At 40.1% G+C, this 22819-nt stretch overlaps 1 protein-coding gene across 1 annotated transcript; it reads left to right on the top strand.

Annotated features, from left to right (window-relative positions):
• Nucleotides 1-158: 158 nt before the first annotated feature.
• LOC143300010 (endoplasmin-like) lies at nt 159-20628 on the top strand (the record flags this gene model as incomplete). The annotated part of the gene is given in 17 exon segments (XM_076613566.1): nt 159-330; nt 2983-3076; nt 4617-4758; nt 5109-5225; nt 5816-6011; nt 7858-7987; nt 8929-9040; nt 9890-10145; nt 10148-10217; nt 10716-10983; nt 12051-12211; nt 13145-13316; nt 14727-14972; nt 16826-16962; nt 18267-18345; nt 19628-19783; nt 20548-20628. Coding segments are annotated over 17 exon segments (2469 nt in total), but the record flags the coding sequence as incomplete, so codon positions are not given.
• Nucleotides 20629-22819: the final 2191 nt, after the last annotated feature.

The following is a 22819-nucleotide window of genomic DNA, read 5'->3' on the forward strand; positions in this document are numbered from 1 at the left end:
GGGGTATGACGGGAGGGCAATCTGTCTTATTATACAAACCAATCGGAAAAAGCCAAGTACAATTCGCGGCTTCATCACTTGGTTTCACCTGATTGGCTGCTTTCCTGTTCGTGTGGAACAGCGATTGGTCCAAATCAGCAGCGGAAGGGTATCCCCGAACATAATTTGTAAAAATGCGTGTTCCAGTGTAAAAAGTATCTTGCAATGCTTTACAGTTGAATGTCTTCATCGTTGGGTGCATTAGTCTAGGACAAAGGAAGCTGTGGTCAGCTAGAAACATGAAGAACATGCTGATTCTTACTGCCCTGGGCCTTCTGCTTGTGTCAATGGGTGAGTGTCAAGCTTGTTGTGAGTGGCAGGTAGATTTATCCAAACAGCATGAAACTGATGAAAATCAGTAACTTGAAGTCTGCAGTGAGCCAGGTATCGGTATCGATCCTTTCGTTCAGCTCTTATGATGCCGCGTTTGCCTGGTTGTTTTCAGCTGGAGCGTTCTTTTTTGGTACCGCACGAAGAACTATTTCGCAGAAGTTCTTGTTTTGAGTCATCAACTTTTACTTTCACTTTCAAAAATAACATCAGTTTGTCTAATTTTAGAGCAAATAATTTCGGCCACATGCATAAGTCGCAATTGTATGTTTGGCAATATCCACATTAGTTCCTCGGTACTTTCCCGTTTTTAAGATGGAAAGATTGTAAATTTGTTTTGTTTAGATAACATTGTAATTAGATACTCTGCATTTCTCCTCTTCAGGAATAACAAAGAATCCAGTCAAAAAGTGAAGGGGAAGAAATGTAGAGTATATTATATATTACAATGTTATTAGCCAATTTACAACTTTCCCGTCAGCATGGAAGGAATACAACGGAAGAAATGTGGAAATATATATATATATATATATATATATATATGTGTGTGTGTTGTTGTTGCCTTTTATTAAAAACAAAACAAAAAAAACATCACTTATGAGTTTGATGTATTTAATGTATTAACAAACAATTATGTATAAAATCAAACAAAGTTACAAGCAATAAACAGCTACCCTCACCTAAAAATAAATAAATAAATATAAAAAGAGAAGAAAAAAAGTGAGTTTGGGAGTAGAGGGAGGTTTTGCTTTTGACCCCATTTATTTCATTGGATGCTAATTTACTTTTACTGAATATTGAAAGTTCTGAAAAATGCTTCTTTATTCTGTTTGCATGAGCAGTGTTTTATTTATATTTCATTGCCTTTCTAAATCAGCTTGATTTCAGCTGATGGGATTTCCCACCATATTAAAATGATCTGATAATAAAAGGTTTTTTTAATTTTTTATCATCTTGAAACAACTGTGCATATGACATCTCACATGAACACTTTTAACATATTTTTGCATTGTCTTCACATGTAAAAATCATGGAGAATGATATGATGACAAGGTCTGTTTGAAACATAGAAATTCTAATTAGCCACCGAAATGAATGAACAAATAAATGGAAAAGGATGTGGGTGGGTGTAGAGGTGAGTGAGTGAAAGAATGAATTATGGCGTAGAGCTGCACAGATTTTTAATTTCAATTGCTTCCAGTGGAGTTCAGTGATGCACAGAATATAAATGCTTCTGTCCAACTACAACAGTACAAGGATCTAAAGTTAATATACAGATTAATGAGGATTTTGATGAGTAAAATGTAGATCAGTACTTATTCTATATATTCCTTTTTGAAGATTCTGATGTGAAAAATCAAATTCATCTATTTGAAACCAATAAAGATTCTTGAAGTCTTGAAGACATAGATATTTGTGTAGTTCATTCATGATTACAAGTGATAAAAATTTTGTGCAAAATGCGTGGGACACAGATTGAACCTGATAGCTTGATTGATGCCTGTATAGAGAGTTCTGTTTCTGTTCCAGTCTGCTATGACTGCTACTACTAGCATGGTCATAGTGACTACTGTTACTACAATGTGTCAAAGTTATTTCATAGGTGATCCAATTTATTGGCTTAGCTATCTAAATTCAGAATAGCACCAGTCCATAAATAGCTGTATCACTGATAAGACCTGTACATCTCTTTGCTATAGTCCTTTCCCAGTGAGCTTGACTCAAGTGGAGATTACTCTAATGTCCACTTGTGATCAGGGTTCCAGGCCCCATTTCGGCATGATGTTTTTGTCCTTGGGAATGGCACTTAACTCCAAAATTCCTCACTCAGCCCAGGTGTGGATGGGTACCTGACTTTGGATTGGGAATGTTTAAACAATAGAAAGAGAGGATTTAGCCGTGCCTTCTTATACAGAGCCCTGACACAGCGGGTGTATGAATGCACTGCCCCAATGGCTGTTAAAGGCTATGAGACCTTTAACCTTTAACCAGGCTCTCCAGCTGAGCTTTCCTGTGACAGTTGTCTTCCAAGCTCTGTCATTGATCTTGGCATGGTGAGGTATACATTGCAACTTTGCCCAGGACCAGAGATTGTTATTTATTACACTGGGCAACTGTTGATGACATTATGTTGTAAGTAAACCTCCTTCTGGTGATGGTATAGTCATACTTTTACCAAAGTTCTGACCAAGGATACATCCATGATATTTTAAGCTGTGGGTTTGAGGATCAACACTTGACATCCCAAGCTTTATCAGCAAACCACATGCCAACCTGGATCATGATAACAGGGTTTTCACAGTCTCCAACAGATCAAACAACCATGATAGATGCTGAACACCACAATCTGAACACAACACCTGGCAGAGGAAGAAGCATGCTTTTTAAAAATCACAGAATGAATGTTGAGAAGTTTGTACAACAATCTTTTGTTAAGAAAACTGGATATTCTCTTTTGAATGCCTAGTTGAATAAATTCAGAAAGATATGGTTCATGACAGAAGTCTGGGGGAAAAAAAACCACATCAGTTTTACTGTAAGTTTCTGTTGTAAAGTTTGACTGGTTTACATTACACATGTATATGACAAGCTGTTCATGATGGTGTGTTGCAGCCTCAGCACAGGTGGAAGAAATGGCAGGCACTGTGGATGGAGACCTGGGCAGTACTATGGAAGCTTCCAGAACTGATGAAGACACACTAGCAAGGTAAGAGACTGAGTGTCATATATATATATTTTTTGTTGTTGTTTATATTGCATTAATGTTTACTAGAAGACAGAGAGAATTTTGTTTTGCCAGCCAATCGTACGTCCAACAAGGAGTTTGACTTGATACTGGTTTCTGAAGAACTTTCAGTCAAGTACTGTCTTGATGTGTAATATTTTTTGAAATGTTGAAAGATCAAAATAATGGACAGTAAATCAAATGTAGGTTTCAGGCATGTATTCTGTTGCATTATGAAAACTGTCTTTATTTTTCTAGTGTGTGTACATGAAACCCGGTATACAAAGTCCCTCACCTTAAATTGCAAGCATCCACTCCCACCACCACCAGCCACCCCCCCTCCCATCTCCCCCCTCTCACACACACCAATATAGACTCAATTACACATAAATAAATGCAAAGGCATATTCAACAACATGCTCAGACATGTCACAATAACTTCATGTAACGTCTGTGAAAAGGCAAATTATTGGACAATTTAAAATTGCAAAAGAAAACAAACACAGACTGATTAGACAGCTACAAAAGTACAAAAGTAGAGTTGTAAGCTGAAGTATACTGCACTCCTAAACAGTCAGTGAAGTTAGTGTGTACATTGACAGCTGCTTGCGACGTATGAATGAAGATTTTTCTGATTTTTTCTACTCTCATCAAAAGAAAAGAATTCAGCCAAGGTAAACCAATTGATGATCAAAGAAGATGATATGGTTCTAGTCTGTTCCATGTTTCTATGTGGATACTATCTGTATTTGGAGATTCTCAGTATTGATGTTTGTTAACTTGAAAGACAATTAAGGATTAATGGTTTACTGAACACTGTGATCTAAACATGAACATGATGAGCTGCAGTAGCATATACTTTTAGTTCGACAGTAAGACTGTGCTGGTTGAACTGCACATGGAACAGTCATGGTTTGGCCTCTGTTGCATTTATTTTTCATCACTGACAGAATTAAATCATTAAGATACAGAAAGAGGTATTTATTAAATAAAGTTCATGCAGCAACAGCTCCTGAGTTGTTGGGGTTTGTTTTATTAAGGTAAAGAAATAAGTTGTTTTTTTTTTTTTTTTTATCCTCGCATATGGTCTGCGGTTTGTTTTGTTAAGGAAAAGAAATAAGTATAAAAAAGAAAAAAACCTCACATAAGGTCTGTAACATATTTTCCTTTACCACCTTATGCATAGGAACAAAAGGGAGACGGAACACTGGTGGAATGGGGGAGGTGAGGTGGTAGGGGTGGGGGGTGTACATGCTTCAGAGCTTGCAAGAAAAACTCATTTTCTGCCATATTTTCTGGTATATAATATGTATACAGGCACATACATACTTCAACCGCTTTCATCTAAAAGAACACTTAATGAATAGAAATTAAAGTGAAGAACACACATAATACCACTACCACTTTTGCTGCTAATACTGGAACTGCTGCTATTACTGGTGCAGTTGTTGCAGCTGGTTTTATAGTGAGACCACTAAGATTTGCCAAGGTGACTGACTGGCACATGCTGTGACTGTTGCAGAGAGGAAGAAGCTATCCAGCTGGATGGACTGAGTGTGGCTCAAATGAAGGAGTTGAGAGATAAAGCCAAGAAGTACGCCTTCCAGGCGGAGGTCAACCGCATGATGAAACTCATCATCAACTCCCTCTACAAGAACAAAGAGGTGAAGTCAGTTTTGTTGGTCAGTTGTGAATGCTTTTATTGTGTGTGCAGAAAGATGTTTTCTTGAAGGTACTTGCCAATGAAAAAAGACAGCTACGTGTTACAGTACAAGATAAACAGCTTTTAAAAGTTGTTAATTCTGAGTACTTAAATAAAAAAAAGGTGTGGATAGTTTTTCATTTATCATCTAATCCATCAAATCACATTTTACTTGCAACTGCCCTTAAATGTGTGTACCATCATAGTTCTGATAAATATGCTCAGGTTTTTTTGTTTTGTTTTTTGTTTTTGTTTGTGTTTGTTTGTTTTGTTTTCCATGTGTATGATAATGTTCATATTATCTTTTTCCAGATCTTCTTGCGAGAGTTGATCTCCAATGCCTCTGATGCACTGGACAAGATCCGCTTCCTGTCTCTGACAGACAAAGAAGCTCTGAGAGCCACTGAGGAGCTCACCATCAAAATCAAGGTAACAGATTTACAGACATGCAAAACAGCAGTCATTATCATTCAAACAAATATTTAATCACATTTGACTTGCAACTGCCCTCTTATCATGTGTGTAATATTGTAGTATTGGTGTTGCCCTTTAACCTGTAGTTTCCAAATGGGTATCATGATGATGTTTTGGAAAACTGCTTTTTGCCACACTTTGGTATGCTAGACATTTATAACTCATTAGTATATTAGGGCAAAAAGAAACATAGTCAGAAATAATGACAAAACTTTCACTGGTACATTTATCTACTTTATTTATTAAAAATTTTGAAAATGTTTATTTCAAGTGTGTAGAATACATGCACTGACACAAATACTTTGAGCACTCAGGCACACCCTCCTCCTTTTCCACCCTTCAGGACAAGCAGTTTGACAAATCTAGCTATAAAGCATCACAGACCTGGAAGGAAAGCAGTCTCTGATCCCAGATCAGAATGACAAAAGTAGAAGCAGACTTTAGTGACTTTTTTCAACATCCCAGTTGCTTTTTCCCCCTAACAGAATGAGGCAAGTATGGCCATGGAGGAATGGGATAAACAATCAAAATGATCTTACTTTCAGGCAGACACAGAGAACCACATTCTGCACGTCACAGACACTGGCATAGGAATGACCAAGGATGAACTGGTGAAGGAGCTGGGCACCATTGCCAAGTCTGGCACCAGCGACTTCCTGGCCAAACTGGGCGATGCTTCTCCCTCAGAGATGAACGACCTGATTGGACAGTTTGGCGTCGGCTTCTACTCTAGTTTTTTGGGTGAGTGTGGAGATTTCTGACGGTCTCAACTCTTGGGTGACCCTGTGTTATCTTGTAACAGTGGAAGGAAGAGTGTGCATGGTCAAACTTGAGAAGCCAGTTGCCCACCTGTACCACAGTTATCTTTACACAGCAGAAATGTCCACTTCCATTTTTAGCACAAGCCATTGTAAGAATATTATGTATACATGATTATGTTTACACATAAGTCTATGTGTGTTTACATATGTGATTGTCTGTATGCATGTAACATGCTTATCCATATTATAACAATTTTTATGTTGTTTATAGCTGAAAATAATAATAAAGAGAAACCAAATACAAAGTGTCACATTTGTATCTCAGATTTCATGAGCCAGTAAAATGGTTTAAAAGTAATGATTGTTGATGCTTGTGTCTTTGATTTTCTGTCCTTGAACCAAAGTGATGACCAGAGAGATCAGTAATTTATGATAGATCTTGTATTCCATACTCATTAACAAATGTACATCATTTCAAATGGAATCACAAACGTGTGAAAAGTCACTATATGTGTGGGCAGACCACGATTTTCCCTTCATCAGATTCTTATTTTTTTAAATCACTGAGAAATAACAACTCTTTGGTATTTTTATTTGCTTTAAGAAATAAGCAGAAATGTTAGAACATTTGTCTTGATTGACATGGGTGTTCTGTAACTCAAAATTGAAAAAAATATGGTTGATCATTTCTGACAGATATTCAGACTGATATTCATTGGTCCAAACTGTTGTGAAACTGATTCCTCAGTTTGTGAAAAAGGAAAAGTGTGACTTTGACTAAAACTTACATTCATGCAAGTTGAGTAGGAACTGCGTTTTGTACCTTGACTGCTGCCAACAGGCATGCTCACAGTGAAGGGCTATCACCTCACTTGAGATAAGACAGAGGTTATAGGTCAGGATATCAGTCACCACTATGTGACTGCTGCCAACAGGCATGCTCACAGTGAAGGGCTATCACCTCACTTGAGATAAGACAGAGGTTATAGGTCAGGATATCAGTCACCACTATGTGACTGCTGCCAACAGGCATGCTCACAGTGAAGGACTATCAGCTCACTTGAGATAAGACAGAGGTTATAGGTCAGGATATCAGTCACCACTATGTGACTGCTGCCAACAGGCATGCTCACAGTGAAGGACTATCAGCCTCACTTGAGATAAGACAGAGGTTATAGGTCAGGATATCAGTCACCACTATGTGACTGCTGCCAACAGGCATGCTCACAGTGAAGGACTATCAGCTCACTTGAGATAAGACAGAGGTTATAGGTCAGGATATCAGTCACCACTATGTGACTGCTGCCAACAGGCATGCTCACAGTGAAGGGCTATCACCTCACTTGAGATAAGACAGAGGTTATAGGTCAGGATATCAGTCACCACTATGTGACTGCTGCCAACAGGCATGCTCACGGTGAAGGACTATCAGCTCACTTGAGATAAGACAGAGGTTATAGGTCAGGATATCAGTCACCACTATGTGACTGCTGCCAACAGGCATGCTCACAGTGAAGGACTATCACCTCACTTGAGATAAGACAGAGGTTATAGGTCAGGATATCAGTCACCACTCTGTTTCTGGACTTCTTCCTCTTTGGACTGTGTTATTATTTTTTTAATCCAGCATTGGATGATATGAATAAGACATGAATGGAAATAAGACGAAGTAATGATAGACTGTATTACAATTGTTCAGCAAAATCAATGACATCATTTAAAAGCACGCCAACAGTAGCAGCTGCACTTGAAACTACGCTGATCTCATTTGACCAGGCTTCACCAGTCAAGGGAGTTGTAGTGGTTCACATGATGCGATATTGCAGTGGCTGATCGGGTGGTGGTGACCTCCAAGAGCAATGACGGGGAGCAGCACATATGGGAGTCTGACTCGGATGACTTCACTGTGATCAAAGATCCCCGGGGGAACACCCTGGGCCGTGGCACCACCGTCAGGTGAGAGAGAGTGGAGACTGCTGTCCTGCTGATGTGTCTCTTGGGTACAGTGCATGGACTGATCTATTTGCAGTGTTATGCAGCAGTTGTTCCTTTGCCTCTGTTTTGTGGATCACAAGGATTCATGTGGTGCGAGTTGTTTGTTTACTTATTACTTGTTTCCCCAGATGATTCTTTTCCTTGTATCTTGTCTTTCTTGAGAAATAAGGTTTTGACTCCTTTATTTCCCCTGTAATGCTGAATATAGAAAAAAAAAGAAAAAAAAAGAAAAGAAAAACAACTTTTTTGTCATCATCAACCTTTTATAGGCAGATTTCTGTTATACAATACATATAGATCTTTTTCAACACATTCATCAAAATGGTTTTTTTTTCATTTTTAAGCACATCTCACAAAGTATGGCATGCCCTTGAACATTTCAAAAATTGGCAGTCACAGCCACTTCATAACCATGCACAAGTACTTCACACATCTTTATCTCCTATTGTTTTTCAGTGTTTTTCCACCTACATCTTTTCCCGTTTGTACATATTGGTCTATAACTTATAAACATTAAAGTTTCGTTACAATGTGACATTATGTTTTATTCTCTTTGCCCTTTTTTTCTTTCTGAAAATAAAGGAGATATTAAAGTACAGTATAGGCATGTTTCAGACTTTTTATTTATTATTTCCTTTGAATCATTTGCCTTTTATATGTATTTTATTTTTTCTTGTATTTTGAAGGTTCTTTTAACTTATCTGTTAATTTGTTTTTGTTTCATTTTATTGACATCATTTTATACATACCGAGGGGAGGTTCTCAAGGTGTGTGCACAGTGCTTTAGATTAATGTGTCGGTCAGGCATCTACTTTTGAAACAAGAATTTTTGAAGCAGATGTTGTGTAGGGTATATGGATTAGTCTGCTCAGTTTGACAGCTTGAAACTGACACTGTTTCAGCCTGCACTTGAAGGAGGAGGCCCACGACTTCCTGGAGACAGAGACTCTGATGGGGCTGGTCAGGAAGTACAGTCAGTTCATCAACTTCAACATCTACGTCTGGGCCTCCAAGGTCAGTGCCGCTAACAGTGTCTCATCTCTGGTTACATTGTTAACCCTGTTCAACTCTAGGGAGTTTACAGCCGTGACAGGTTCCCCTGCCATATTGATGCAAAAAAAACGGAAAATATATACTGAAATTGACCAGGTTTTCCCTCTAAATTGACATGTGGGGATACAGCGAGAAATACTGAAGATGTTAGTACCCTTAGTTTGCAAATTTTGCATATGCAGGAATGTGTACACCATTTCACTGAAACAAATTTTGACACCAGGGCATTGCTCGGGCTCAGGGCTGAGTGAGTTCAAGGTTAAAGGTCCCATAGTCTTAGGGGCTGTGAATTCATATTTATCATGTCTAGGGCTTGATCCCAAATCCTCTCCTCTGCCAAAGTCAGGTACCAATTTGCACCTGGTTGGAGGGATGAAAATCAAAGTAAAGTGCCTTTCTAATATACACAATACTATTGTGGAACACGGCCTCAAATTCTATGAACACTGAATCAGTAGTCAAAATCCTAACTTTCTTTTATATTGATGGACAGTTGCTGTATTCTTAATATTCAGCAAGCGCTTACAAATGTATGGGCTTTTCATTGCTCTAGTGTATGTTAAATCGTGTAATATGTAACTGTTTCCACTGTCAATCAAATTGCTCACTGTGTACGCTAATGTCCAAGGGTGTGACTGTGTGCATGTGTATGTGTTTGTGCATGCACACATGTGCATGTGTGTGTGTGTGTGTGTGTGCACACTTGTGTGTGTGTGTGTGTTCATGCTTGTGTGTGTGTGTTCATGTGTGTGTGCATGTGCAAGTGAATGCGTGACTGCTAACCAAATGACGCTGTTTTGTCGTCCACAGACCATTGAAGAAGAGGTGAAAGAGGAGGGAGAGGAGACAGTGGAGGAGGGGTCCGGAGAGGGAGCAGAGAAGGTGATCGACACAGAGGACACCCAGAAAACCACCGAGGAAGAGGGCAAGGGCGAGGGTGCCGAGGGTGAGGCCAAGCCCGAGGGTGAGGCCAAGCCCGAGAGTGACACATCAGAGTCGGAGGGTGAAGCGTCTGCGCTGATGGCGGAGGAGGAGGGGATGGTGGAAGAGGAGGAGGAGGAGAAGAGAAGAAGACGGTGACCAAGACGGTGTGGGACTGGGTGCTGGTGAATGCCGTCAAGCCGATCTGGACACGCAAGTATGGTTCTGGTCATTGTTGGAGAAGAATGGCTGAAAAATGAAATACTGATGGTTGTTTTTAGTGTCATAGAGATTTTTTTTTTTCGTTGTTCATCTTGTATATATGGCCTCACCAGAATTATTAATGAGTTGTAAACGCCCCTTCGTTTTAGATCTATAGGAGGAGCTTTTCTGATGCTCATATATGATGCATATTTTGTAAAACAGCATGTGCATAGTGTATGCGTGTATCTGAATGTGTGTGTCGGCATAATTGTGTTTGTATGTGTGTTTGCGTGAGTTAGTCTTCACTATTTAATTATATGATATATAATTTAATTTTTAGTTATTTCTTAATTACATATTCAGAACTTGCACAAGATTTGTGACTAGTTCTGTTATTGCTATCAGTAAGAGGTTTGAATAGCTGACACTAGAAGACATCCAATGTTTCAGATTGCCGGAAGTAGATTATGAAGAGCACATGGGTTTCTACAAGTCTGTCACTTTGTTCCAGACCATCGGAAGTTGACGATGAAGAATACATGGATTTCTACAAGTCAGTCAGCAAAGAGACAGATAGTCCGCTGTCCAAGATCCACTTTACGGCTGAAGGGGAGGTAACCTTCAAGTCCATCCTCTTCATCCCAAAGAAGCTGCCAGAGAACATGTTCAACACAGAGGGCCGACGTGTCAACATGATCAAGATGTACGTGCGGCGTGTCTTCATCACCGACAACTTTGAGGAGATGATGCCCAAGTATCTCTCTTTTATTAGAGGCGTGGTGAGTGAGTGCTGTCAATGTGTTTGGTGTGTGTGGTGTTTGTGTGTCTTGTTAGTTCACAGATTTCAATTAAAAGCAATCATAACCTAATTTAGTGAATAAGTAACAACAACAACAACAAAAATTAGAATGTGTGGAGAACATAAATGCCTCTGTATGTAGATGGATCAATATTAAAAGCAGATGCCAAAATGTTTGTCTGTGAATATCATCATCATTAGTCACACACACACACACACACACACACGGTAGCAGCAACAGCAAAAACACCACATGATCACAACCTGTGCCACTTCAGTCTGTCATGTGGATTCCCCAGTCCAGTTCAAAAAGTCTCTCAAAACACACCTCTTCCATTCTACCTACCAATTTTTTTTATATTTAATTTTTTTAAATTCTTATTGTGCTTCTTGAATTTCTACTGGCTGTTTGTGTGTGTGCATATATGTGTGTGTATTCATTAGCATGTTGGTGTGTGTACACATCTGTTTGTGTTTGGAATGTCATTCTTGAATACATGTACATTGATGTATATATATAGTTTTTATTATAAACACGACAAGCTCCCTGTCCAGGAGGTGTGAGCATCTCTCTGTATTGTTATTATTAATATTAATATTATTATTATTATCATTATCATTATAAGTGGTGGCCTAGTGGTTACATGTCCGCTTACGACGTAAGAGAATCTGAGCACACAGGATCGAATCCCACACTCAGCAGTCTTCTCTCCCTCTCCGCTAGACCTGAAGTATTGGTCTGGATGCTAGTCATTTGGATGACGTCTGTAACATGCACTTTACGCACATACAAGAACCCATGACAATGAAAGAGTTGTCCCTGGAAAAATTCTGTAGAAAAATTCACTTTGATAGGAAAACAAAAACAAATTCACTTCCAGGGAGAAGAAAGGAAAGAAGAAAAAAAAAAAAGGGGGGTGCTGCACTGTAGTGATGCACTCTCGCTGGGGAGATCACACCAAATTGCACACACAGAAATCTGTTGTGACAAAGAGTAACACAACGTAACGTGACCCCCCACCCCCCCATGCCCACTGTGTGCCCCAGGTGGACAGCGATGACCTGCCCCTCAACGTGTCCCGCGAAACCCTGCAGCAGAACAAGCTACTCAAGGTGATCAAGAAGAAACTGGTGCGCAAGACGCTGGACATGATCAAGAAAATCGGCAGGGAGGAGTACAAGGGCTTTTGGAAGGAGTACGGCACCAAGTAAGGAGTTTTGTTTCTTTTTTCTTTTGTAACTTCTGTCGACCTTTCTTTTGTCTGACTCAGCAAATTGTCACACAAGGAGTATGGCACCAAGTAAGGAGCTTTGTTTCTGTTTCTTTTGTAACTTCTGTCGACCTTTCTTTTGTCTAACTCAGCAAATTGTCACATAAGGAGTACGGCACCAAGTAAGGAGCTTTGTTTCTTTTTCTTTTGTAACTTCTGTCGACCTTTCTTTTGTCTAACTCAGCAAATTGTCACATAAGGAGTACGGCACCAAGTAAGGAGCTTTGTTTCTTTTTCTTTTGTAACTTCTGTCGACCTTTCTTTTGTCTGACTCAGCAAATTGTCACATAAGGAGTACGGCACCAAGTAAGGAGCTTTGTTTCTTTTTCTTTTGTAACTTCTGTCGACCTTTCTTTTGTCTGACTCAGCAAATTGTCACATAAGGAGTACGGCACCAAGTAAGGAGCTTTGTTTCTGTTTCTTTTGTAACTTCTGTGGACCTTTCTTTTGTCTGACTCAGCAAATTGTCACACAAGGAGTATGGCACCAAGTAAGGAGCTTTGTTTCTGTTTCTTTTGTAACTTCTGTTGATCTTTCTTTTTTCTAACTCAGCAAATTGTCACATGTACATTTCCGTGCTTGTTTCAGTGTGTGCACCTGTTTCTTTTCTGGTGTTTGGCACTGTCTTCCTAGGAAACAGAATCCTATATTTTCTTCTTTCATTTTATGTACACTTTTGGGGTGTGGGGTGGGTGTTTGGAGGGGGGGGGGGGAGAATACAAAGTACAGAATACTTTATTATCTCTAAAGAGAGTATTTAATTTATGGTGTTAAACACATGAGAGTCACAGTCATTCAATATAGAGGGTTTGTTTATGCACTGTGGAAGAGATGTGGGTGACCTGTATAACATGCCTGCTGTGTTTCCAGCATCAAGCTGGGGGTGATGGAAGACACGTCCAACCGCACGCGACTGGCCAAACTGCTCAAGTTTTACTCGTCCTACTCGGATACAGAGCAGACCTCGCTGGAGGACTATGTGGAACGCATGAAGGACAAGCAGGACGTCATCTACTTTGTGGCTGGGACCAGTCGTGCTGATGTGCGTTTGCTTGTGTGTGTGTGTGTGTGTGTATTTACTGTTTGTGTATGTGTGTGGGTGTGGGTGGGTGGGTGTGTTTAATGTGTGTGTGTGTGTGTGTGTATAACAGAGTGAGAGAGTGCCTTTTTATTTGAGAATGTGAATGCTTTTATTCATTTGGCTTGTAGCACAGCCGACCAGGGTGGTCAGATCAAGGCTGTAATATGTTTAAAAACCTGTACCATGTACGTGAATCATAAACCAACATCAAAATCTAAAACCAAATATTTTCAAAAACTAAAGGACAAAAAAGAAAGAAAGAAAGAACTTGTCACAACCACATAAAAATCAGACCAGGTTACAAATACTGATTTCTTTTAAATGAGAAGGCCTGGATTTTTACTTTTGCACACATGCTTGTTTGCTCATGCCTATGAGAGTGCCTTCACAGATGTATGTCTATATATGCCTGTCAGCTCTGCATGTATGGGGAATAAGTGATGGTGAGGAGGGGGGGGACAAGGAGGTTGGAGAGGGAGGGGGTGGGGGGGGAGAAAAAGAGAAAGTGGTCATGAGTGGTTCATCTAATTTGTAACTTTTTCTTTCATGTAAAGTGCCCTGAGCTCTTAGAGAAAAAGGGTGCTGTGCACATGTACATTATGATTATCACTGCTATGCTAATGTGCATTATTATTATCATTATTATCATCTTTGTTATTATCATCATCATCATTATTATTATGATCATGTTAATCATCACCACGTCATCATCATTATTATTATTATCATTATCATTATTTTCATTATTATTATTATTCTTGTTATTATCATTGCACCCAAACCTCTTTACCGTTCCTGCCTTGGACTCCACAGTCACCTGCAGGTCCACCCTTGCACATAGATGCCATCGTCGAATGCGAGGGACCACCACTTTATTGTTATCATTTGTATTTGTATTTGCATTTGTATTTCTTTTTATCACATCAGATTTCTCTGTGTGAAATTCGGGCTGCTTTCCCCAGGGAGAGCGCGTCACAATACTACAACGCCACCCATTTTTTTGTATTTTTTCCTGCGTGCAGTTTGATTTGTTTTTTTTCCTGTGGAAGTGGATTTTTCTACAGAATTTTGCCAGGAACAACCCTTTTGTTGCCGTGGGTTCTTTTACCTGCGCTAAGTGCTTGCTGCACACGGGACCTCGGTTTATCGTCTCATCCGAATGACTAGCGTCCAGACCACCACTCAAGGTCTAGTGGAGGGGGAGAAAATATCGGCGGCTGAGCCGTGATTCGAACCAGTGCGCACAGATTCTCTCTCGCTTCCTAGGCGGACGCGTTACCTCTAGGCCATCACTCCATCATCATCATCATTATCATTATTCTTGTTGTTAATATTACTATTATCATCAGCAGCATTGTTATCATTTGTCAGGCGTCCAAATCGCCCTTCGTGGAGCGGTTGCTGAAGAAAGGCTTTGAGGTGCTGTACCTGACCGAGGCGGTGGACGAGTACTGCATCCAGGCCCTGCCGGAGTTTGACGGCAAGAAGTTCCAGAACGTGGCCAAGGAGGGCCTGCAGATTGACCAGTCAGAGAAGGCCAAGGAGTACAAGGCAGGGATGCAGGTGGAGTTTGATCCCCTCCTCAAGTGGCTGAAGGAGGAAGGCCTCAAGGACAAGGTAAAGGAATGATAATGATAATGATAACAATAGTAACAATAATAATAATCCAATTTATACAGCACCTTTACATGTAAACCATGTTCAGTTTAGCATTGTACAGTGTAAAACCCAACGAGTAAAACATCAAATGAAACTGCCGGAAAAAGAGGGCACTAGCCAGCGAGACAAAGGGGAGGTTACCTACTTCCGGGAGGTTATCGGTCGTAGTTGCTTTCGTTTTCTCCGCTTAAGCGGATAGTAGTTTGCACAGGACAGGAATGACAGACCCCTGCCGGAGTCTGCACTAGTTGGGTCACGGTAAGTATGTTATTTAAACGTAATTTTAGATAGAAAATTTCCTTTAAATGAAGCTTGTAAAGTTGCTCTGTGCAATACAAATAAAACAGACAGTAGGTGAAGGAATGAGAGACGCATAGTATAAACACCGCAGGCCTCTGCCCTTTGGTTTTTTTCACCACAAATCCTGCCCAAATCACGTCTAGTTCTCCGTCAGCGTTTTGCTTGTCTCTCTTGGCATGATGATTGGTAGTTATTTATATGTGCATGATTTTGCTAGGTTGTGATGATTGTTGATGTAGGGCAGGTAGTGTTAGTCGCATATGTATAATCCACATTGAGTGGTATTCCTATTTTGTTAGGTTGTGATGATTGTTGATGTAGGGCAGGTAGTGTTAGTCACATATGTATAATCCACATTGAGTGGTATTCCTATTGTGTTAGGTTGTGATGATTGTTGATGTAGGGCGGGTAGTGTTAGTCACATATGTATAATCCACATTGAGTGGTATTCCTATTTTGTTAGGTTGTGATGATTGTTGATGTAGGGCAGGTAGTGTTAGTCGCATATGTATAATCCACATTGAGTGGTATTCCTATTTTGTTAGGTTGTGATGATTGTTGATGTAGGGCGGGTAGTGTTAGATACATATGTTTAATCCACATTGAGTGGTATTCCTATTTTGCTAGGTTGTGATGATTGTTGATATAGGGCAGGTAGTGTTAGTCGCATATGCATAATCCACATTGAGTGGTATTCCTGTTTTGTTAGGTTGTGATGGTTGTTGATGTGGGGCAGGTAGTGTTAGTCGCATATGCATAATCCACATTGAGTGGTATTCCTATTTTGTTAGGTTGTGATGATTGTTGATGTAAGGCAGGTAGTGTTAGTCACATATGTATAATCCACATTGAGTGGTATTCCTATTTTGTTAGGTTGTGATGATTGTTGATGTAGGGCAGGTAGTGTTAGTCGCATATGTATAATCCGCATTGAGTGGTATTCCTGTTTTGTTAGGTTGTGATGATGGTTGATATAGGGCAGATAGTGTTAGTCGCATATGTATAATCCGCATTGAGTCGTATTGCTATTTAGTTTAGAGAGATTAGGCTTGAGCTTAAGTATACATCTTGGAAACGTGTGTGTCATTGGAGTATATAAAAAAGGTCTGAATAGAATAGAATAGAATCTTTTTTATTGTCATAAAACTTTAAGGTTTATAAGACACAATGAAACATAAACATGAGCATATTAAGAAGAGAAACATTCATGAACAAATTTCGCCAGCCTTGGCTGTATTTCTGTTAGAAGGATCAGTTCACTAGGCTTTGCATTTGGATGACATCTGTGTCTGTAAGTATTGTACTTTACACAATTGTCTAAAAGGTGAATCTCATCTTCTAAACTGTTACAAGTATCACACAGTCTTTGTTCTTTCGGTGTATTTTTATATCTTCCCTGTTCGATTTGTAAGTTATGGGTGCTGATTCGTAACAAAGCAACAGTAGTGACTCTGTGTGTGTGTGTGTGCGTGTGTGTGCGTGTGTGTGCGTGTGCGTGTGCATGTGAACAGATAGAGAGGGCGACGATCACAGAGCGCCTGTCCTCCTCCCCCTGTGCCCTGGTGGCCAGTCAGTACGGATGGTCTGGCAACATGGAGCGTCTCCAGAGGTCACAGACACACACCAAGATTGAGGACTCTTCCCAAGAGTAAGCCTCTGCACTCTTTCCATCCACTGTAGGGTAGGGATGGCTGATGGTGCACGCGCGCGCATGCATGTGTGTGTGTTGTGTGTGTCTGTGTGCGTGTGTGTGTGTGTGTGTGTGTGTGTATACGTGTGTGTGTGTGTGTGTGTGTGCGTGCACTTGACTGAAAAGTGATTGAATGACACAGGAAAATAATGATGAGTGCCTTAAGGTAGCTTTCAGCTGGCTCTAACCATGTTGGCAGCCTGTTGTGTAAATGAATCTGTGTTTGTACAGCGCTTAGAGCTTAGTCTCTGTCTGAGGATAGGTGCTATATAAGTTAACTATCAGTCATTGTGCACTTCCACCACTCCTGTACTTAATGTTCTTGATTTTTTTTTTTTTTTTACACAGCTTGCATACTGAAAAAATTCCAACTGCTTGGCCTTTGTTCTTCTGTCAGATTAGTGTCTGTTGTTTGATAACTAGACTGAAAAAAATTAAAATCTGTGCCTGAATGTTCTCTATCTATGAACTGTGCTGTACCCAAATCTTTTTAAAGTAGCAGGATAAGGTATGGCTGTGATGGCTTTCACAGGTAAGGCAAGGCAAAAAGTGAACAGTCAATATGTTAAAGAGCCATGGCCCACAAATTTACAAAAAGAAGAAATCAGTTCAACTCGTATGTATTCTTATGGGCTTTTTATTATGAGTTTGCATGTCATTAGGTTATTTTGTGTTTTGTACTGATACTACCCAACTTATTTTTCTTCCTAATAGTTTCAGCTTGTTATATGGCTCAAAGTGTGGTTTCATTGTTAGCTAGGCAGTCAGCTTCTTGAATTATTGCATGTTGCATGTTATATATATGCGTGCTTGAAGGTTGTTGTTTTTTGTGAGAGAGGGAGAGAGAGAGAACAAGTGGGTGAATGAGTTGGTGAGAGAGAGAGAGAGAGAGAGAGAGAGAGAGAGTGTGTGTGTGCGTGCGCACACGCTTTTCACACCAGTTCATGTTACATAGAGCCCAGCAAACTGCTAAACCAACCTGAAGGTTGGTATATGCTGTCAGAATTGGTTTAGTTCAGACTGGTAGGCATAGAAATAGAAATCTGTACAAATTACAGTAAAGAAGATTAAGCAGTTTCAGAGATCTGTTGTAATCATCAGAATTGTTGTTATGATGATGATTATTATTATTGTTGCATTTGTTGTTATTTTCGTCACTGTCTTTGTTGTTTTATGACTGTTTTTTGTCTTATTTCATCATTACTGTTATCGTTGTGGTTGTTACTATGATCATTGTAATTGGCAGTGGTGTTTTTGTGCAGGTACTATTCCACCCAGAAGAAGACACTGGAAATCAACCCCCGCCATCCTCTGATCAAGGCGCTCAAAACGCGAGTGGAAGTGAGTGGTGTGTGTGTGTGTGTGTGTGTGTGTGTGTGTGTGTTGAAAACTGGTGTGTGTGTGTGTGTTGAAAACTGGTGTGTGTGTGTGTGTGTGTTGAAAACTGGTGTGTGTGTGTGTGTGTTGAAAACTGGCCCCTGTCATCCTTTGATAAAGGCACTGAAAATGCAAGTAGAAAAAAAAGCTGTATGTGTGTGTATGTGTCTGTGTGTGTCTCTGTATCTGTGTTTCTCTGTGTGTGTCTGTATGTCTGTGTGTTTGTTTGTAAATTAGAATTTAATCATATTTTTGCAGTGTTTTTCAAGAGTCATCAAAAGCCATTTCCGGACATAGTTTAGCTGATGGTAGTTGCACAGTGAGAAATGATTTGGCGAAAGGAAAAGTGCACCATTTTCAGAAATACTCATTTACAGTAAAGTAATCAAGTCCACATAGCTAACTAACTGTGTCCTAAAAATCACTGATCAAGTCCATGTAAGTCCATTCTTCTAAACTTGATTGATCTGTGTGTCACTGACTTGATGTAATTGTGGATACTTATATAGCACTCTAGATATGGAGGAGTTCAGAAATAAACTGTGGTCCAGAGCCACTGACTTCAGAAAATGGCAGAATGGATAGCTTGTATTCTATCCGATTGGAAACAGGCAGCCAGTGGAGAGATTGAAGGAGAGTAGAAATGTGGGTAGATATAGAAGCTGTGCAAAGTGAGCAGAATTATTCAGGATTTGTTGAAGTCTGTCTAACAGATATTAGTGAAGGTCAGCCAAAAGAGAATTACAGTGATCGATTCTTGGGAGAAAAAAAGCACGCACAAGTGTTTTGGTTGCTTCAGTTAAGACTCTGACTTGTAAGATAGGACAGTGTTGTGGCCTTCGATTCAGTGACATAGTGTTGGCAGGTGGAAGTGGCAGACTGGTTAAGATGCTAATTTGCCAGTACAGTGTCCATGAGGGTAGGGGTTCAAATCCCGGTCTCGCCCTTTCTCCCAAGTTTGACTGGAAAGTCAAACTGAGCATCTAGTCATTTTGATGAGACAATAAACTGAGATTCCTGTCAGCAGCGTACTTGGCACACTGAAAAAGAACCCATGGCAACACAAGTAGAAGAAATCCAGTGTGACAAGCACAGAAATACATAGTCATGCTCTTGAGGTCTGAGCATGTCAGGTTATGCTGCTGGTCAGGCACCTGCCTTGCAGATATGGTGTAGCGTACATGGATGTGTCCGAAAGCAGTGACGCCTCCCTTGAGAAACTGAAACTGAGAACTGATGTTGGCAGGTGGACCCTGAGGATGAGACGGCCAAGGATTTGGCCATGGTCATGTTCGAAATGGCCATCATGAGGGGAGGCTACTTCCTGCCGGACAGCGCCGGCTTTGCTGAGCGCATGGACCGCATGCTGCGACTCAGCATGGATATACCCCTGGACGAGCAGGTGAGGGGCTGTTGTCATGGGCAGGGTCTGGTTGGTTGGTTGTGATTTTCATGTACCTCTTCACAGGGTGTCCTGAAATAAACTTGTCTTGTCTTGTCTTGCCTCTTTCTCTGATTTGTTTGGTTTGTTCAAGTGTGTGTTTGTTCTATGTGTATGTGTTCTTTTATCATAAAATCTTTGTGTTGAAAAATATGGAAGAAATCTTACCACATAACGTTTGTGAAAAATCTGCGATACAGAGAAAAGGTGATTTTAAAGATGTGAAAAGGTCAAATGTTATTTGTGTCTTTGTAAGTGTTGTTGTCTGGTCTTAGTTTTTGAAAATATCTTCCCTGTTTCATTAATGTCCTTTGTAGCTATATGTAGGAAAGGTATTTTTAAATGTCAGATAAATTATATGAATAAATGAAGAGTAGTTTCTGTATATGGTGAATGATTTCTCTTTATTAGCAAATATATGGAAGTGCATGCACATCGTGTATATGAATGCAGGAGCATGTGACTGTGCAAGCATTTGTGATTGCATGAGTGAATACATGCATGCGTTTTTGTATGTGTATATGTGTCAAGTCTGTGTGTGTGTGTGTGTGTGAGTGTACTTACATTACATGTTGCTCAAGATATCTTATTGCTACTGAACAATGAAGCATTTGTCACAAAAGCTCTAACATTCGTGTTGATTTCTGTTGGTTGTTTTTTTCTGTAACACCAGTAATTGCAAAAAAAAAAAAGGAAATAACTGATGCGCCATGTATGTTCAACAGATAGAAGACGAGCCAGTGTTTGAGGAGGAGGAGGAAGCAGGAGAGGAGGAAGGAGGGGAGGGGATGGGAGAGGAAGGAGAGGGAGGGGAGGGAGGAGCAGAGGGAGAAGGAGGGGAAGGAGGAGCAGAAGGGGAAGGAGGCGCAGAAGCAGAAACGGTCGTCAGCGACAGCAGCAGCTCAGAAACGACAGTGGAGACGGAGGAGACGCCCTCACCTGAGGTCAGTGTTCCACACACACATGGGGAGGATTCATGGGGGGGGGGCTGTTTGTTTGGAGTTGTCTGCTGACTGGGTCATGTCTGCTTTCCTCCTTCAGTCCGTCTTCCATGTTCATTTCACTTTCTACATTTTGTCCACTGTCTATGTTCATTCCACCTATGTTCATTCCACTTTCTATGTTCATTCCACTCTCTACGTTCATTCCACTCCACTCTCTACGTTCAGTCCACTCTCTACTCTCTATGTTCATTCCACTCTCTACGTTCATTCCACTTTCTACGTTCAGTCCACTTTCTATGTTCATTCCACTCTCTACGTTCATTCCACTCTCTACGTTCATTCCACTTTCTACGTTCAGTCCACTTTCTATGTTCATTCCACTCTCTACGTTCATTCCACTTTCTACGTTCAGTCCACTTTCTACGTTCATTCCACTTTCTATGTTCATTCCACTTTCTATGTTCAGTCCACTTTCTACGTTCATTCCACTCCACTCTCTACGTTCATTCCATTCTCTACGTTCAGTCCACTCTCTACGTTCATTTCACTCTCAACGTTCAGTCCACTTTCTATGTTCCATCCACTCTCTACGTTCATTCCACTCCACTCTCTACATTCAGTCCACTCTCTACGTTCAGTCCACTCCACTTTCTACGTTCATTCCACTTTCTACGTTCATTCCACTCTCTACATTCAGTCCATTTTCCAGATTCATTCCACTTTCTACATTCATTCATTTTTCTACATTCATTCCACCTTCAGTGTCAGTCCAATTTCTAAATTCTGTCCAGTGTTTAGTCCAATTTCTAAATTCTGTCCAGTGTTCAGTCCAATTTCTAAATTCTGTCCAGCTTCATTGTCAGTCCCATATCTACATTCAATCCCACTTTCAGTCCCATTCCTACATCCGTTCCCATTTACGTGTTCAGTCCACTCTCCATGTTAGGTCAATTTCCAATTAAGCCCATTATCCATGTTTGTCCAGTTTTCCACTCTGCTAGCTGTGAAGTATTCTCCCTTTTGTATTTGATTTTTTTCCCCACAGGAATACAGAGGTAAATGCACATGAGGCATTTTTCTGTATTCATAGTGTAAACTGTATGCTACAGTTCTGCTCCATGACCTTGGCTGTAACTTTGGCTTTCTGGCCAAGGTTCATGTGGCACCTGCATGTGTATTGTGCACACACATGTGTGTGTGTGTGTGTAAAACATTTACACAGAGAGAATTGTGTTTGTAAAAGATCATCTTCAGAGCAACAACAATTCTGTATTGTGCAATTATCCATATTTTTTATGTTCTGTATTTTGTGTGGTGTGAGTGTGTTTGTGTGTGTGCGTGTTCGTTCTTTAGTTTCACGTCTTTTCACTGTAAGTGATATTTGACAAGGGTAGGGAAAAAAATTGAGGGAGGGAAAAGAAATTAATGTGTATGTATACGAAAAAGCAAAAGTGTGTGTGTGTGCGTGCGTGTGTGTGTGTGTGTGTGTGTGTGTGTGTGTGTGTGTGTGTTCCATATAGAAAACAAGAGAGGCAAGGCCTTCAAGACTCACTTGTGATAAATTAAGTCCCCTAGCATTAATTACAGAGTAATTTCCCTTTTTTACTATCTGCACCAAAACGTTTGCAAAATAAATAAAATTCCATGCTTAGCAAAAGAAGTTCCTGTTTGAACAAAAAATGATAATGATGACTCCTCTTGTTGTTGTGTCAGAATAAGAGGTCAAAGTGCCAAGTTTAGAGAATACAAAAAATATAAATATAACAGTAAATGCAGTTTGCATATAATTAGGCTTCTTTTTTAATTTTTTTGTGCCCATCCCAGAGGTGCAATATTGTTTTAAACAAGATGACTGGAAAGAACTGAATTTTTACTATTTTTATGCCAAATTTGGTGTCAACTGACAAAGTATGTGCAGAGAAAATGTCAATGTTAAAGTTTACCACGGACACACAGACACACAGACACACGGACACATACACACACACACACACACACAGACAACCGAACACCGGGTTAAAACATAGACTCAATGATTGACTGAAGTTTTGTT

This window comes from Babylonia areolata, chromosome 25, assembly GCF_041734735.1.
Source record: "Babylonia areolata isolate BAREFJ2019XMU chromosome 25, ASM4173473v1, whole genome shotgun sequence".
Lineage (NCBI taxonomy): Eukaryota > Metazoa > Mollusca > Gastropoda > Neogastropoda > Buccinidae > Babylonia > Babylonia areolata.